Source organism: Podarcis liolepis (assembly GCF_965112155.1).
Source record: "Podarcis liolepis genome assembly, chromosome: 11".
NCBI classification, from domain to species: Eukaryota; Metazoa; Chordata; class Lepidosauria; order Squamata; family Lacertidae; genus Podarcis; species Podarcis liolepis.
In genome coordinates, this window is record NC_139565.1 from 35,286,339 (window position 1) to 35,303,717 (window position 17,379).

General features: G+C 44.7%; 1 protein-coding gene across 1 annotated transcript in view; it reads right to left on the reverse strand.

The window, feature by feature from the left end:
- Nucleotides 1-17,351, reverse strand: part of MRPS27 (mitochondrial ribosomal protein S27) — a 56,194-nt gene extending 38,843 nt beyond the window's left edge. Inside the window, exons 1-4 of the mRNA XM_083465459.1 lie at nt 17,229-17,351; nt 13,747-13,824; nt 6,900-6,970; nt 2,843-2,901 (exon numbers count right to left, since the gene is read on the reverse strand). Coding sequence (XP_083321585.1) covers nt 2,843-2,901; nt 6,900-6,970; nt 13,747-13,824; nt 17,229-17,289 — 269 coding nt within the window. The 5' untranslated portion in view covers nt 17,290-17,351. The remainder of the gene's footprint in view (nt 1-2,842; nt 2,902-6,899; nt 6,971-13,746; nt 13,825-17,228) is intronic.
- Nucleotides 17,352-17,379: the final 28 nt, after the last annotated feature.

A 17,379-nucleotide genomic window follows, 5' to 3' on the forward strand; every position in this document is an offset into this window, starting at 1 on the left:
CCCAGAAATAGTACCTCGGGTTAAGAACTTCACCTCAGGATGAGAACAGAAATTGTGTGGTGGCGGCGCGGCAGCAGCAGGAGGCCCCATTAGCTAAAGTGGTACCTCAGGTTAAGAACAGTTTCAGGTTAAGAACGGACCTCCGAAATGAATTAAGTTCTTAACCTGAGGTACCACTGTACTTTGAGGCTTCAAAGCACATACATTTCAGTAATCCTTGAGTGTTGGCCAGGCGTGAAAAATGGCACCCAGACTTTTTGAGGTGCTCACAAATGGAGAATCTTTAGACGCAAAATGCGCCTGGCACCCTGCTAATTTCGATCCCTGGATACAGGCACTCAGTTGTAACACCTTTCATGTACTGCCAATATATTGCTACTTTGAGATGTGTCACCAGCAAGAGATGCACACTTGCTTTTAATTGGTTTCCTGCATGAGCAGGGGGCTGAACTGGATGGTATTTGAGGTCTCTTTCAATGCTATGATTCTATTGTCAGCAAGGCAGTTACTATGCCCTTTGGTTTCTGTGAAGCCTTCTAGCAGTGTTGGTTAAAGGGATAATGAAACCTACATTTCACCCTGAAAGCTATTAGAATTCTCATTGCACCATTAAAAATAAGAGTGAGAAATATAGGTATAAAACTGGACCAACCAATTATTCATAATATGTAAAAGTCAAATAAGGAGAAGTGTTTGCTTTTTGAACTCTGTCAGCAACCCTCCCTACTGCTTCTTCTGACTAATGCAGTAGACCCAGAAGTAGCCTTCAACTCTCACAAAGACACACAAGACCTCAAAAATAGCAGTTTTAATTAAATTATGACCTGGAGAAAAACCAAGCAGAAGCAGAAGCTGTGAACAGGCATGTCATTCCACATATTTTATTCAAGGCAAAGCTGGTGGCTCTGTTCTAGCTGCTCAGTTGCACATCTACATTTTGCAACAAGAGTCCACTGCCAGAGGATAGTAGACCAAGTATCCAAAGCAAGACTAAAGGTTATTTAAACACTCACAACTATAGCTGCAAAAGGGTCGCCAACATGATGCCTGCTGGTGCCAGTGTGCCCACAAGCACCTCCTATGGCACCTGCAGGCCATTTCAGCAAATATCGCCCCCAAAATCAACAATGCATGGGAAATTTGTGTGTTCTTCCTGGTCAGTCTCTGTTTGCACTGGCTCTGACTCTCCTACGTTTAATGCACTGCTTTAAGCAAGTCCACATTTAATTACAGGTCAGGACTGAACACTGATATTCCCTTCCATTCTGAATACAAGAGATGAGGGAAAGAGCCTCTCTCTGTAAGTGGCTGATATGTGTGCCTTTTGTTTCTTTGGGGGGGGGAGGGGGGACTGAAGGGGCAGGCATGCCGGCACCATTTTGTGTTCCTGAATCCTTTTCTGTTATTTTAGATGCGGCAGCCATTTTGTGTTATGTCACCCCCGAACACAAATCAGCGTTTTTGTTAATGGTACCCCTGGACCGCCCTCAAAATTCCAGAAGTGATTAGTAATCTGCAGGAAATAAATGTGTTCGGCTGAATCAGATGTACCAGATTCTTAATGAAGGGAGAACTCTGAAGGAACTGCCTTTGCCGGTTGTAATTAACTAGTTTTACACTTGAAATCATACATGAGTTTCAACACTGTATAATGAAAAGAGAGTTTGACTTGAGTACCATTTCCAAAATGCAACTTAAAATCACATAATCCGCCTTTGGTCTTAAGAAAGTACCTTCTTTTGCTACCATGGTTCACTTTACGTAAAATGGGAATAACAGCAGTCTACCTCAAAGCAGTGTTGTCAGAACATAAAATGATGGTGGCTGTAACACACCTGATCCATTAAGGCTTCAATCCCACACATACTTAACTGGGAGCAAACCCATTAAACAAATAGGGTCCTACTTCTGAGTAAATATGCACAGGACTGGGCTGCATAATTGGTATAAAAAGTGCTACAGAGAGAGCCATTTTGGTGTCAGTTAGGGCTTCCCACTCAGCCATGAATGCCACCACCATCATGGTCTGCTAGCTTCACCTAACTTGGAGGGTTATTGTATAGCTAAAATGGAAGCGAACCACATATGCTGCCCTGGACTCTTTGCAGACAAGTCAGAATAAAAACATCAATAATGCTAAGCAACATTTTGCCACATTTGCATCCAATATTACCATACCACAACCTCAAGCACACCTAGCAAGGTGAGAATGCTCAGTGTACAAATCTAGCAGTCAATGAGTCTAGAGGTTACCATACAAACAGCAGAAAGGAACATCATTACACCCCTTATTGGCCCCCGTCAACATATCTTCACTGGATTTGGCAGCCAGCATTCTTGCCATGGCCCCCCACCCCACTTCCGGAGGGGAAAGGGCCCTCTGACATTATGCACAGCTTGAAACTCAGGACAATTGTGAAAAAGGGCAGGAGTTCAAACCCACGTTGCTAAGCTTCAAACTACCAGGAGGCAGCAAGAAGTCTAATAGCTTTCCAAGTTTCTGTAACGCTTACTGCAGCATCAGAGAGGGTCCCTGCCATTCTCCCATGCTTCTAAAGTCAATGTGGCATCATGGAGAATCCTCACACTTCTCCAGGTGCATAAGAACAGTGAGGGCTTTTCCTGTTCCTATTTTCTCATCAGAGTAAAAGGTTTACTCTCCAGGGCTGAGCTGATTAATGCATTTATGGATCCTTGGTCACCTATTGATTGATGATCTGCAATATAATTACAAGTAACACCTAACTGTCCCCAACCAACAGCTTGACGCAAATAATATATTCAATAGCCTTGATTTCTTTCTCTCATAAATCAAAGTTTGGAAACCAAAAAGGTTGCTTACTTGTAAAGATAATACTCCGCTTGATCCACTTGTTCACGAGAAGTAATGTTGTCTATAAACTGAAGGAGAAAAAGATGGGTCAGCTCAGAGTGCAGAATGGTGCAAACCTAACTAGTTTTGTGAATGGTTCAACAAGTGTTACGATTTGCAACTGAAGAACATTACAGTTCCAATCGCTTGCCAGGTAAATGGAACACCATATGATTGTATTGAACACAAACACAGTCAATTACAATTGGGACATATAGCAAGCCATTTACAAACCAGTTGTAACTGGGCTACTCAATTCTATTCCCCGTTCCACCTGTTTTCCTGCCCCCACCTTGCAACTGTCAGTCAGCAATCCTTGGCCTCTGAAGCTCACTCAATCCTCAATGGCCTGTTTTTGTGCTTCACCTCTCTTAGCCCTCCCCCACAAAATATTTGTACTTCTACAAACTTTGGGGTTCCCCCAAATCTGCTAATGCCTCTATCTTGTGCAGTGCAGAACAGGTGTCATGCAACGGCACAGACGTCTGAGCATCAGAAATAGAGGGAACGACTCCACATTATTTATGTAGTTGTTAAATTTATATGGCTGCCCATCTATGCTTTTTTAAAGATTGTACATTATGAAGATAGGCTCGAAATACATAGTAATAGTGAAAGGGAACGGCTGGCAAAATCTTGGGAGATGAAGCATGAGTAGGACATCCAGTGACCATCGGGTGGGGCTCCAATATATTGCATAGTTCCTTCAACCTTTCTTCAAGCAAAAGCAAAAAACAAATTATGTAAAACAGTTGAAATATGTAAAACTTGCTTAATTTGCATAATCTATGCAGCTCACAGGACTCCACATGTTTTGGTAACATCACAGAAATTCTTTTTTCTTTTTTCAAAAAATGCAAAGTGCATGTAGCGCCATCAGAAATCACCACTATGAAGTCTACCCTTCATGTTTTCATTTATCATTTCCTTCAGAAACGCCAAGTCATTCCCCATTTCTAGGACATAGTGAAACATGAAACGCTGGGAAGCCTAGGAGGGAGCACAGCAGGACTTCATCAAAGGCAATGGAAGCTCCTGAGAGAGCTCCTGGACAACAACTACTACTAATTTATTATTATTATTATTATTATTATTATTATTATTATTCGTTAAATTTGTTCGTCACTTTATGTTGCCCAAGGCAACCCAAAGCAACTTACAACCAAACTTCTAAGCTGTAGCAGGTGTAGCTTCTCCTATCACTACAGCACTGTGATGGGAAAAGTCCTGTATGGTGAAATCTCACTGGGCTGGTGGATCCCTATTTTCCAGTATCTGTCAGGGGCAGGGAAAGAGCTACCCGCTCTTAAGTCCTTGGATGTCACTGAAGAGCAATCATCCATTCTCTCGACTTTGGGGATTAAGGACACATGTCCAGTTCCACATGAATGCAGTATATTGAGCTATGTATAATTATCAGTGAACTGGAAGAAGCCAAATGGAAGCAGCTGCTTTCTCTTTGATGTGGTACCAGAATTGGAGAAAAACACCCAATTAAATGAACAAACAGCATGTGCTGCTCTGGTTTTAAATGAAATGCTTTTTTCACAACACACTTAGCTGACCTATGGAACTTTCTTCCACCAGCTTTAGTTATGGCCAACAACATAAGCCATTTTTAAAAGGGGGATAGGGCAAACATATTACTGTATTTTTCGCTCTATAAGACGCACCAGACCATAAGACACACCTAGTTTTTGGAGGAGGAAAACAAGAAAAAAAATATTCTGAATCTCAGAAGGCAGAACAACAAGAAGGATCGATCCCGCTTGCTGTTCTGACTTCTGGGATAGCTGCGCAGTCTGCATTCGCTCCATAAAACGCACACACGTTTCCCCTTACTTTTTAGGAGGGAAAAAGTGAGTCTTATAGAGCAAAAAATACGGGAATTGAAAACAGAAGTATCAACAGTACTAATATAGTTCATTTTTCCTCCATGAAGAAAAAGCACAGCTGTTGGTAGAGCAACTTCATTTTCAGAAGGACCCCGTTTCAATCAACTGAGTCTCAGGTGAAAAGAATCAGGAAGCATACAGTGTGCAAGGCTCTGCCTGTGACCCTGAAAAGTCACTGCCAAACAGAGAATAGATCAGAAACAGGAAACTGATAGCTCCCAAGATTTTTTTGCAGACTACAACTCCCATCATCCATGACCATTGGTTATCTGGCTGTGGCTGATGGGAGTTTGAGTCCCAAAATAAAGTAGACAATCCTGGCCAAGCTGGATAAACAGCCTGAGCCTGATACAAGGCTGTGTTCCTATCATATAATATCGCAGGTTGCCTATTTTAAGATATTCCATTAATTTATCTGGACTCTTTTCAAGCCAGGTTCAGGCCCAGGTATAGCATCCAAACCGATCTTTGTAGGGAGAGGTCTGGGGGGACGATAGTTGATTCTCTTTGAGGGGCCCTGCACTCCAGTGGTTTCATTTCTATATATGAGACGATAGCAATGGGAAACTATTACTTGACAGCATGTGAGTTAACTTGTGGTGTCCCACGGGGGTCGACCTTGTCCCCCACATTATTCAACATCTATATGAAGCTCTTGGGAATGTCATCAGGGGTTTTGGGATCCCACTGATGACACACTACTTTATCTCTCAATGCCATGTGAATCAGGAGAGGCGGTTGAGATGCTGGGCTGCTGCCTTGAGGTGGTAATGGGCAGAGTGTGGGCCATTAAACTGAAACTGAACGCAGACAAGCTGAAGGTGCTGAGTGTTGTGGGCTTTAGGGTCCAGGAAGTGAGCAGACAACCTTTTATTGACAGGATGTACTCCCCTGGAGTGATCAGGTCCATAGCTTGAGTTGGGGGTGCATCTTGAACCAAAAATGGTCTTTTCATCTGACCTCATCGTTGTATAGATTTCAAAAAAAGGTCAAGATGCACATTTTTGTCCAGGCCTTTGTGGGTGGAGGACGAGACCAGAATATCCTTCCCATTGCAGTGCTGTAGTTATTTCCAACTGATTCTCTAATCTGTGGTCTAGTAATGTTTATGCAGAACATTTTATTTGAATTGAGCAACATGTAACCCTCTCTGGGACCATAGGCCCCAACTCTACAGGGCTGAGGGCCCTCCCAAAGTAAGCAGGGACAGGGCTGAGCCCCCCCAATCTTGAGGGGCAGGGCCCCACCAGGCCTCCCCGCAGTGGTGGAGGGCCACCCCAGGGCCCGCAGCCTCCGCCCAACGTCACATGTGTGATGTCACAAAAATACGAAGAGTCGTCCCCCCATATTGTCACATGGAACTTGGCATCTCTGTCTGGGACTGTGTGGTGAAGTGTGGGCTGTATATGACTACAAATAAAAAAATGTAACCCACCAGAGGCTGGGATTGAAAGACAGGGAATGGAATATTGTATCAGGCTACTAGTTTGATAAGCTATTAGTTGTAGAATGCCCAGTACACTTTAATATGAATACAAATAATTAATAACCATCAAGTGTCCTCATGTTTCCACATCTGGACACTACAAGAACATCTGGCCTAGTACGGCTACAATGTTCTTTTCCAGGCAGTCTTATCTTTCTTTCTTTTTCAAAATCCAATTTAGTTGATTGCCTTGATGCTATATTGACATGCATGACCTCCACATGCCAGCAATACTTTATTGACACTTTAGAACTTGGAATCTTATCTCTAGGCCTGGGGGAGTTAAGAAGTAGAGCTTGTACTACAAAGCATTAGCGTTATAGCCAAAGAAGGTCAGCTCAATAGTGAGACAAATAATGTAGATTAAAAAGTAATAACAAAGCTTGAGAAGAGAGATTAGAAAGAAGGCACATCACACTGAGGCAAATCATCTCAACTCATCTCAGGGCTTTAAATGACTATCATTGTGCCCTCAGCACAATACTAACTCAGTAACTTTAGATCACAGTATAGCATATGCAGCAAAAAATATTTCAGTTCAAGATCTCCTGGAAGAAAAGAGGTTATATCTGACTAGGGACTTTTTAGCGAGGGTTGGGGGTATTGTGGCTTTCATCTTTAGCCAAACTGGAGTTTGCATTCTTACCCGGGATACAGTTAAGGAGCTGACAGGAAGCTTTCTTTCATAGGTTCTGTCCATCAGAGTGGCTAGTTCAACTGTAGAAAGAAAATAAAAATCTTCAACTATCACTAATCATTTCTGAGAAGGAAAAAAACCCCAAAGAAGTATAAGCAAAGTTACTCAGCGATCTGCACTAAAAGACAGATAAAAGCATTTAATGTAAGCCTCCATTTTTAAATATCAGGCATGGAAATGTAATAACTTCTCCTCAATCCAGCCATAGGATTTGCTGCTAGCCTACTCATCAAAAGTTAGCACTGCCTTCTCAGGGAACAGTGGAAATGGAAGCTAGCGTTTCTTCCTACAACCATAGCTCTACGCCAGGCTTTCTCAAACTTGGGTCTCCAGCTGTTTGTGGACTACAGTTCCCATCATCCCTGACCACTGGTCCTGCTAGCTAGGGATGATGGGAGTTGTAGTCCAAGAACAGTTAGAAACCCATGTCTGGGAAACCTTGCTATAGAAACACAGCATAAAGCTGCATAAACTCGAACTATGGCTTTTGAATTGGACACAAACTTGAAACATGTATGTTCCTAAATTATCAGAATGAAAACTGAATCTGCACAATTTATTCCAGATGTAGACTTCTGATTTTCTATTTCTGAACTTTCAAACCCCTTGGGCAAATGCTGTTGAACTACCACTCTCATAATCTCATAAGCCATTCTTGCTGGGGCTGATGGGCTTTGTAGTTCAGCAACATCAGGAGGGCTAAAGGCTCTCACACCTCCCACACAGTAAGCCCTACTAGAGCAGGGATGGGCAACCTGTGGTCTTCTGGATGATATTGGACTCCAGTTTCCATCAACCCCAGCCAGCATGGCCAATGGTGAGGGATGATGGGAGTTATGGTCCAGCAACATCAGGAGAGTAACAGGTTCCCCACTCCTGCAATACAGCTTCGTCATGCTAATTATTGGTGCACAAGACTCTTTCTTTGGTAGAATCATAGATAATCTGGTCCAACCCCCTTCAATGCAGCAATCTCAGCTAAAGCATCCATGACAAATGACTGTCCAAGCTCTGCTTAATAGCCTCCAAGGAAGAAGAGTCCAAGGGAGATAATGCCACTGCCAAACAGCTCAAAAGTTTTTCCTGATGTAGTCTGATGTCTTCACAAAGTACTTGGAAATCTTTGCCAGAGCTTTTGCTCCAGTATAAAGCATGCTCTGCTGACACACATTCATCAGCCCCATCGTGAAATGCTTCAAAAACAGGTAGTAGAAATCAGGTTAACTGAACAGAGTAGCAGTTCTGCCAGCAAAGCTTCAATTACTGTTTCACTACTGGGAAAGAAATGAATAATTCATTTTGCATTTGCCTCTTTTATACACTTGCAGCATTCCTGCAAAAAAGATAGGACTTTCCCTTGATTCATCTATGTACTCTGTGCAGCTTGTTATTTAATATTTTAAACTCTAGTTGTCATTTAGTCAAATTGAGTCTCATGTGTCAGACAACAACAACAACAACAATAATTTTATTATTTATACCCTGCCCATCTGGCTGGTTTTCCCAGAGAAGGCCCTCTGCCTGGTTCCCTGTAGCCTTGCTTCTTGCAGTGAGAGAACCAGCAGAAGACCCTCAGAGGAGGACCTCAGTGTCCAGGCTGAACAATGGGGCAGGAAATGCTCCTTCAGGTATACTGGGCTGAGAGCCTTTTGGGGCTTTAAAGGTCAGTACACTGGAAGCCAGTAAAGATCCTTTAGGACCTGTGTTATATGGTCCCGGTGGCCACTCCCAGTCACTAGTCTAACTGCTGCATTCCGGATTAGTTGTAGTTTCCAGGTCACCTTCAAAGGCAGCCCCACATAGAGTGCATTGCACAGCAATGCACTCTATGTGGGGTGTATGTACCACTCTGGCGAGACAGTCTGCAGGCAGGTATGGTCTCAGCCGGCGTACCAGATGGAGCTGGTAGACAGCTGCCCTGGACACAGAATTGACCTGCACCTCCATGGACAGCTGAGTCCAAAATGACTCCCAGGCTGCATACCTGGTCCTTCAGGAGCACAATCACCTCATTCAGGACCAGGGAGTCCCCCATACCTGCCTGCTCCCTGTCCCCCCAAAACAGTATTTCTGTCTTGTCAGGATTTAACCTCAATCTGTTAACCGCCATCCATCCTCCAGACACTCACACAGGACCTTTATTGCCTTCACTGGTTCAGATTTGAAGGAGAGGTAGAGCTGGTTATCATCTCCATACTGGTGAATGTCCAACCCCCTGATGATCTCTCCCAGCGGCTTCATATAGATGTTAAAAAGCATGGGGGAGAGGATGGAGCCCTGAGGCACCCCACGTGAGAGCCCAGGGGTCATAACACTCATCCCCCCCCCAACACCACTTTCTGAACAGGAAGGAAGGAGTGTAACCACTGTATAACAGTGACCCCAGCTCCCAGCTCCTCTAGGCGGTTCAGAAGGATGTCATGATCAATGGTGTCAAAGGCCGTTGACAGTTCCAGCAGGACCAGGAAACAGCTTTCACCTTGGTCCCTGGCCCGCAGAGATCATTGACCAGTGTGACCAAGACAGTTTCAGTCCCATGATGAGGCCTGAATCCCGATTGGAAGGGATCAAAATGGTCCGCATCCTCCAGACTGGAGTTGTTCAACGACCACCCGCTCAATCACCTTGCCCAAGAATGGAAGATTTGAGACTGGACGACACCTGGCCACATTGGTTAAGCGTCTGTTCCCAATATGAGCAAGACTATTCTAATCAGATGGTAAGTGGCAAACTCTTAATTTAGCTGGATCAGTTCTTTATCAGTATAGCAAGATTACAGATGCCCTGGGTACAGAAGGCAAATAGTATTTCCTTTAAGGCACTGTTTTTCTCAAACTTGGGTCCTCAACTGTTGTTGGACTACAACTCCCATCATCCTAAGCTAGCAGGACCAGTAGTCAGGAATGATGGGAGTTATAGTCCAACAAGTTTGATAAACACTGTTTTAAGGGCTAGGGAGAAAAACTTACTAAAAAGAGACTTCGGGCACCTCTGGGTTGAACAGTTATTGGCTAGTTTCCAATCTCCCCTTTTCAGTGTGGGTTGTTACTCAGGAGAAAATTGTCAATCTTTGTCTGGTGTCTATATTACCTATGGTGTACAAAAGATATATATTGTCCTTCTACAAAGCCCAAATTACTGAAAGTGGTATGGAAATCTCATGAATCAGCCAAAGAAAATCATAATTAATTCTAAATTCAGAGTGACATCCATCCAACAACTAAGCATAACCTTCCAAAATAATGAGATCTAAGATTGCCTATTGATGAAATTTGCTTTACCACTGTCTGTAGAGATTAAAATTCCCAGTCCCTATAAATGGGTGGCTCAAGGGACTTGTAACTAGGAATAAAGCTTTTCAACTCCCAAAACTGCTGGTTCAAAACTGGCTCAGGTCAGCACCAATCAATGGAAGGTTATTGTATAATAGCTGCTTGGTATCCTCTTTGAAATAAATCAGTGGTCTCAAGTTTAGTTTCTAATGGACAGGAGGAAAAACCACTAGCACAAAGAGGTACTGTAGATTGCAGGCAGTCTCCTTAAGGATGTCAATACTCTCATATGGTATTCAGTATTTCAATATGTCAGTATCCTCATATGGCATTCAAAAAACCACTGTTAAGCAGTAAATTTCTCCTGCGGTTTAGACAAATAATGGGATTTTCATAAGTCACGTCCGAGGCCTCGTGCGACCTTCAATGCAACTTCTGGTTTTCTACCAGATGTTACGTCGGAGGCTTCACAAGGCCCTGCATGTTGCCTGGGAGGTTAGCACCCACACAAAAAATAAATCTGTGGGCCCCTTAGAGTTGGCACCAGTGCTTGGCAAAGGGGCACAGCCCTCACCCCATTAAGAAGTAAAGAAGAACCCTGCTGGAACAGACAAAATGACCTATCTAGCCCAGCATCCCATTTCCCATAGTGGCCAACCAAATGCCTACAGGAACACAAAACATAAGGGCAACAGACACCTCCCTTTGTCGCCCCCCCCTTCTACCTGTATGCTGCATCAGCATCTGATTCTGGAGAAAGCATATAACTAGTAGCTGTTGACAGCCAATGGCCCATCTAATAAAGCGTCCTTTCTTCACAGTGGCCAACCAGATGTCTATGAGGAGCTCCAAAGCAAGACCTGAGCTCAAAAGCACTCTCCCCTCTTGCAGTTTCCTGCAACTGGCATTCAGAGGCCTCTCACCATGAAAGCAGAACATAGCCTTATCCTCCATAAATGTGTCTAATTCTCTTTTAAAGCCATCCACATTGGCAACTATATCCTTGTGTCTGTGAAAAACTATTTCCTCCCCCCCATCCTGACTCTCCCTCCATTCAGTTTCACTGGATGACCCCAGGGTCTGATACAGTGGACGCTCGGGTCGCGAACATGATCCATGCGAGAAACACGTTCAAAACCCATGGAGTTCACAACCCGCAGCACCTCGTCTGCGCACGTGTGGGTCGCGATTCGGTGCTTCTGCGCATGCGCCAAAACCCGGAAGTAACCCATTCCGGTCATTCCGGGTTTGGTGCGGTGCGCAACCCAAAATCACACAACCTGAAGCGTCTGTAACCCAAGGTATGACTGTATTATGAAGGAGGGAGAAAAACCTCTTTTTCTCCACTTTTTCCACATCGTGCATTAATTTCATGAAGCTTGCTTTATTCACTTGAAAGCATTTATAAACTGCTTAATATTTTTAAAACCTCTAAACATTGTACAACGTAAGAACAATAAAAAAAATCAAAACAAAGAAACACAACATAAAACTTGTAAAACAGTAATGTAAAGCTTTATAAAATCAGGAATTCAAACAATTTTAAAAAAAAACAAGGTCCTAACTTAAGGATCAGGGAAACCTTGGGCAAAAAAGTGTGTCTTTACGAGTTTCCATCCCCACCCTTCAATACTTGCATTTTTCTTTTTTATTAGACTAAAAAAACCCCAAACATTTCAATCTTTCATAGCCTAAGAATTGTTCTAGCGTTTTGTTTGTCCATTTCTGCACCTTTTTCTGCACATTCCACCCCCTTTGTCGACACCGAGCCCTGGAACAATCCCATGATTAATGCTTGCATTCTTTCCCTTTTCGAAATTAATCAACCTGCTGTGTAATCACAAAGGTGTTTCAGAACCACAACCCATTTTAATATTCTTTTTAAAAGAGTGGTGAAATACAGGCTTTAACTGCCATGTCTGTGAACAATAGAGCCTTTAAATGGTGCTAAGGGAAGATTCATCCACACCATGGGCACTTCATGCGTGACTCCCCCACCCACCCACCCACAGGAGAAAATGCAGAGCAGCTCCTGAAAATGGGGAGCCCCAGCAACATCCACACTTGTGTACATCACACAGCACCAACATTTCCCTCTTACAGGGAGATTATCTCCATCATGTGCAATTGTAGTGCTTCCCTGAGTGACCATTGTTGCAAAACTAATGCAACCCTTGATTGAGAGTTGCCATCATCTGCAAAGACAGCACTGCCATCTTGTGATCAAATAACAGACAATGCAAGATTGCTGTTTGCAAACTGAAAAGCCCAGATTTTTTCAACCAAATACAGACAGTAATTGTTACATTCCACATCCAATTATTTATCCCAGTCTCTATTTCTTTGACCTTCTGTCCATTCAGAATCCTGACTTGGCAGCTTGCCTCCTAGGATTTCTGCCCATTTTTCCTTCAAAGTTAGATGGTCAGCTATTTCTTCCTGCCTAAATCATTGCTTAATGGATCATCTTTTAGCATTAATCCTGTGGGATTTGACTGTCCAGTATCACAAAGTTGTGTTTGCCTACCCCTGCAGGGCAGAGCCATTGATGAGGAGCTGGGATGTCATGATAGAACCATGGGGAAAGTTATGTTACATGGAGAAAAAACTTGCCATAGAAACGCCATTTGCAATAGCAGCCCCTGTTCTGCTTTGAAAGGCTCTTGGATTCTGCTACCACAAAGACCACATCTACATTGTACATTTAAAGCAGATTCAAACCACTTTAAACAGCCTGTGAACTTAAGGGTCCTGAGAGTTGTTAGGAGACCCCTAGTCCCCTTACAGAGTTACCATTCCCAGAGTTTTTTAACAATCAATCCCTCTTCCAAAGGAACTCTGGGAATGGTAACTGTGAGCGGAATAGGGGTCTCCTCTCAGCACCCTGAACACACTTTCCCTGGGGGAAGCCATGCCTCCTGAAAGATATATGATACTGCTTTAAACATATAGTGCAGATAGAGCCTCGGGTTAACGTAACTTCTATTCCAGAATTTAATGTCTGGACAGTTCTCCACTTCTTTCTCACATACCTCACCCCCAACAACTCTGGGAAAACCTGGTGAAGACCACTAATGAATGTGAATTTACAGGGCCTTTTTGGCGGCCCATAGCAACATTTGACACCACGCTCCCACCTCAGCCCTCACACTGCCTTGCCAAAGCCAGTGAAGTGAGGTGCTAGGCTTTGGGAAGGAGGCATGAGGGATCTGACAGTGCCCTAGAGTCCTCCCACCTCCTTCCCAAAGCCTAGTTAGCACTTTCCGATATTTAGGACCCTGCCAGAGCCAGGTGCTTCCTTCCCAAAGTCCAGCACCTCTCTTATCTGGCTTTGGGAAGGCAGCATGAGGGCTGGGGAGCAGTCAAATTTTGGCTTTGCTGCCCCCAACTCGCACGACAAGGCAGTGTGTGATCTGCAGATTCTGTGTCAAAGTACTCTTGCAGCCCACTTGGTATGAACAGTTGGACTGCCCTGATTTAGACAATAGTTCATCATTATTGTAGACTCCAAAGTATTTCCTTACCCAGGCTCTGCTGATCTTTTTCTCTTTGTTCCCATGTTGAACTGTCCACATATGCTGCTGAAAGAATACATCTTCTACCTAATAAAAAAAAAGAGTCAATAGCAATATATAAGCACTATCATTTAGAAAGGTTTCAATTTCTCTAAATGCACATTTTATTAGTCACCTTCTTTTTTAAACATTCAGTTCTCTAAATTAAATGCAATAAATTGCCATCATGCTTTGGAATCCAAACACTGTAGAACTGAGAACTCTGATCTCCCTGTCAGCTTTACTGAATATGGCTTAAGGGAGTGTCCTGCCACTACATCATAAATCAGACCTCCATAAAACACAGGCTGAACTTATAATTCATTGCATATTGCCTTGTTATTAACAGGAGTACATAAACATGATTCCCCATCTAAAAGGTGCTGATTAAAAGGTGAAATGCTAGTTCCTTTCAAGTAATGCAAACGTGGAATCTGAAATCCATATGCCTACAGTTAATGCAAAATCTTTGTACTGCCAAGATTACAGTATTTATTCCAGCATTCCAAGTGAATGCTAGATTTCAAACAACATGGGGGATAATTATGAACCCTGACAAACCCCACAAGGAAGCCTTCACGGGGCCAGAGCACTCCCTAAGCGTCACCTGCTAGAAATGACCATCCAATTAGGAGTGGAACCACCACAAAGCTGTGCCACCTACCCCTTCTGGACAACATACCACGGTAGATGATACTGAAAGCTGCCGAGAGGTTGAGAATTAACAAAGACACATTCCCCCCCCCCCAACATAGGTTACCATATAGGGTGACCAAAGTAGTTTCGGTGTCAAAACCGTGTCTAAACCCCAACTGAAATGGGTCTAAAATCAGTTTCCTCCAAGAGTGTCTGGATCTAGTCTGTGACCAGGTCATGCTCAAGAACCTTTCCCAAATAGGAGAGGTTGACAACTGGCTGGTAGTTACTTAGCTTTTCTGAATCCAGGGAGGGTTTCTTGAAGAGTAGTTTTACCACTGCCTCCTTCAAACAGGCAGGGACCGCCCCCTCTTGCAAGGAAGCATTAATCAGCTCCAGGCCCATCAAGTTGTCTCCCTCCCTGCTAGTTTTTCACAGCCAATAGAGAGGGGGCTGTCTAGCCTTGGTGGGGTTGAAGAAGCCTACAGTTGCCCCACACCCTTAAACCACCTGATTAAAAAATGGTCTAGGTGTATATTTTAGGCTCATAGAGTAGGAAGTATGCTGCCTTCAGAAATAAATCTAGCGCTGGACAATGTCCTTGCTCACTTGGTCCTCTTTAGTGTGCAAGAGGGTCAGACTAATGCAAAGGAGTCAAATGAGATTTGTAAACATAAACCTGACCGGGCAACCTAACTTCATTCCAACAGCACATTTTCCCATTCCCCCATTAAATTTGAATGCAGGAGTCAAGATAGGGCTCATTGCTGAAACACAAAATGTGCCCCTGAGCAAGCCCAACAATCATAATTCCAATGTCTCATTGCTTAAGATATCACACTGCACTGGGTTTCCCTGGACATTTTGACAACATGTCTGAGGTGGTGAAACTCCAAACTCCAAATGTAGAATTTGAATGCTTGTACTCAATGTCATTCTGACATCTTAGATGTTCAATACACTTATTGCATTACAAATTAAAACCAGAGTAGAGGTTAAAACAAAGGCTCACTTTGTTCAAGGGAGGTGGGGAATGGGAAAACTCCAGCTTTCATCTTCAATCCTAGAGGGAAATACTGTACATTGTGGAAAAGTACTACAGAATGTTTGAGGATTCCACATCCTTTCTCTCTCTCATGAGGCAGTTAAGGAATGGAAGAGGGTGAAGTTGAAAACAGCTATTTTTCTCCCTTTCTGTGTCTCTCCCCTTCTTGCTGTACAAAAATCCTCCAACGGGGACTTAGCTCTGACTCTGTGCAAATCCAGGATTATAATGTAGCACTACAAATCTCCCAATGGAGACTACATGATGATGGGTTTATAGTTTTATGTATACAAGAAGAAAATAGCCCATGTCAACCTGATGCCCTCCAGTTGTTGTTGAACTCCAGCTCCCATCAGCATATCTGGAGGGCACCAGGTTGGCAAAGGTATAAAATGATCAGCCAAAAGGCCAAAAACATACAGTATTTGTTGGCCACGGTCACTATGCTATTGACGTAAAAAAGGAAGGGCATAATAACCCCAAGCACATTTTTCTAACCTCCAGGTTCTCAGTGATTTTGACAATGACAGCATATATGTATATATGTGTGTGTATACACACACACACACACACACACGGAGAGAGAGCGCAAGGAGGGAGGGCAACCAAGAGCCTTGATGGAAATGCCAAGTGGTCAACAGATAGATCATTTGACCAGAGGAGGGAGAGATAACCCTCCTTCTCAGCTGGCTGAAATGTACACAAGAGCACTTTGGCTAACTCTCAAAAAGGTTGGCGAAATGAATGTGGTTCTCACACCAAAAGGTTAGACGTACCCTTACATAAAAGGTCAACGTGGTAAAACGATGGGGGTCATGGAATCACAGAACCCTAGAGGTGGGGAAAGATCATTAAGGGTCATCTAGTCCAGTGTTTCCCAAACGTTTTTGGGTAACGGCACACCTGTTAGCCGGAAAAAAATCTCGCGGCACACCACCATTAAAGCCCCGCCCCGTGACGTCAGCGCGCAGCGTCACACCGGGAGGGACGCACAAAAGCGAAAGTTTTTTCCCTCCCCCTTGCCGGGGTGGGAGGAGGCAGCAGAGCGAGGGCAGCTGAGGCGGCGGCGGCGATAGCGGGCGGAGGAGGGGGCGGCGGCGGGAGTTGCTGCTGCTGTTGTTGCTGCTGCTGCCCGGACATGCCGGCCTCCTCCTCCTCCGCTGTCTCGCGCTCCTCCCTTTTGCGCGCGCTGCCCCGCCGCTCGGCACCACCACCGCGGAGCCGCCCCCGGCTCGACGCGGATCCTCGCCGCCGCCGCCGCCTCTCACCGCCCGACTCGCCCGCCTTCCTCCCACGGCACACCAGCCGGTGTCTCACGGCACACTAGTGTGCCGCGGAACACCGGTTGGGAAACACTGATCTAGTCCAATCCCCTGCAGTGCAGGAATCCTTTTGCCACAAAACAAAAAGCTGCCCCAGAAGTGACCTCAGGGCTCCATTGATAACCATGAATCCTTCGCAGCGCTGAATGAAATCTCTGGGAGCTAACACGGAAACCCTAGGGGGAAAAACTCTCACATATAAAACGGCAAAGGCTGTAGTGACACGAAAGCCGTTTAAACTCGAGCAGCCTCGTTCAGACTCAGGCGCAGGAAGGTCAAGCGAGGAGGGTGCTGCAAGCCTGACGCCCATGTGCTCCAATATCTGAGGGCATGGAGAACACATTCCGGGGCGCAGCCTGGCCTCACTCAGACCTCCCCTGCGCTGCGCTCGGGGTCCCTGGAGCTCGGTCCCGAAAGACCCGCCTGGCGGCCCCACAGCCCACACCCACCTGCCGCAGCCCAGCTCCGAAGCGCAACCTGCAACCCTCGCCTCAGGACGGGCGCCGCCATCTCGGCCCGCACCACCTCTTCGACGGGGGTGGAGGAGCTTAGGCGGCACGCCGGCGCAGCCGCTGGCGAGACGCGGGAGATTCGGCGAGG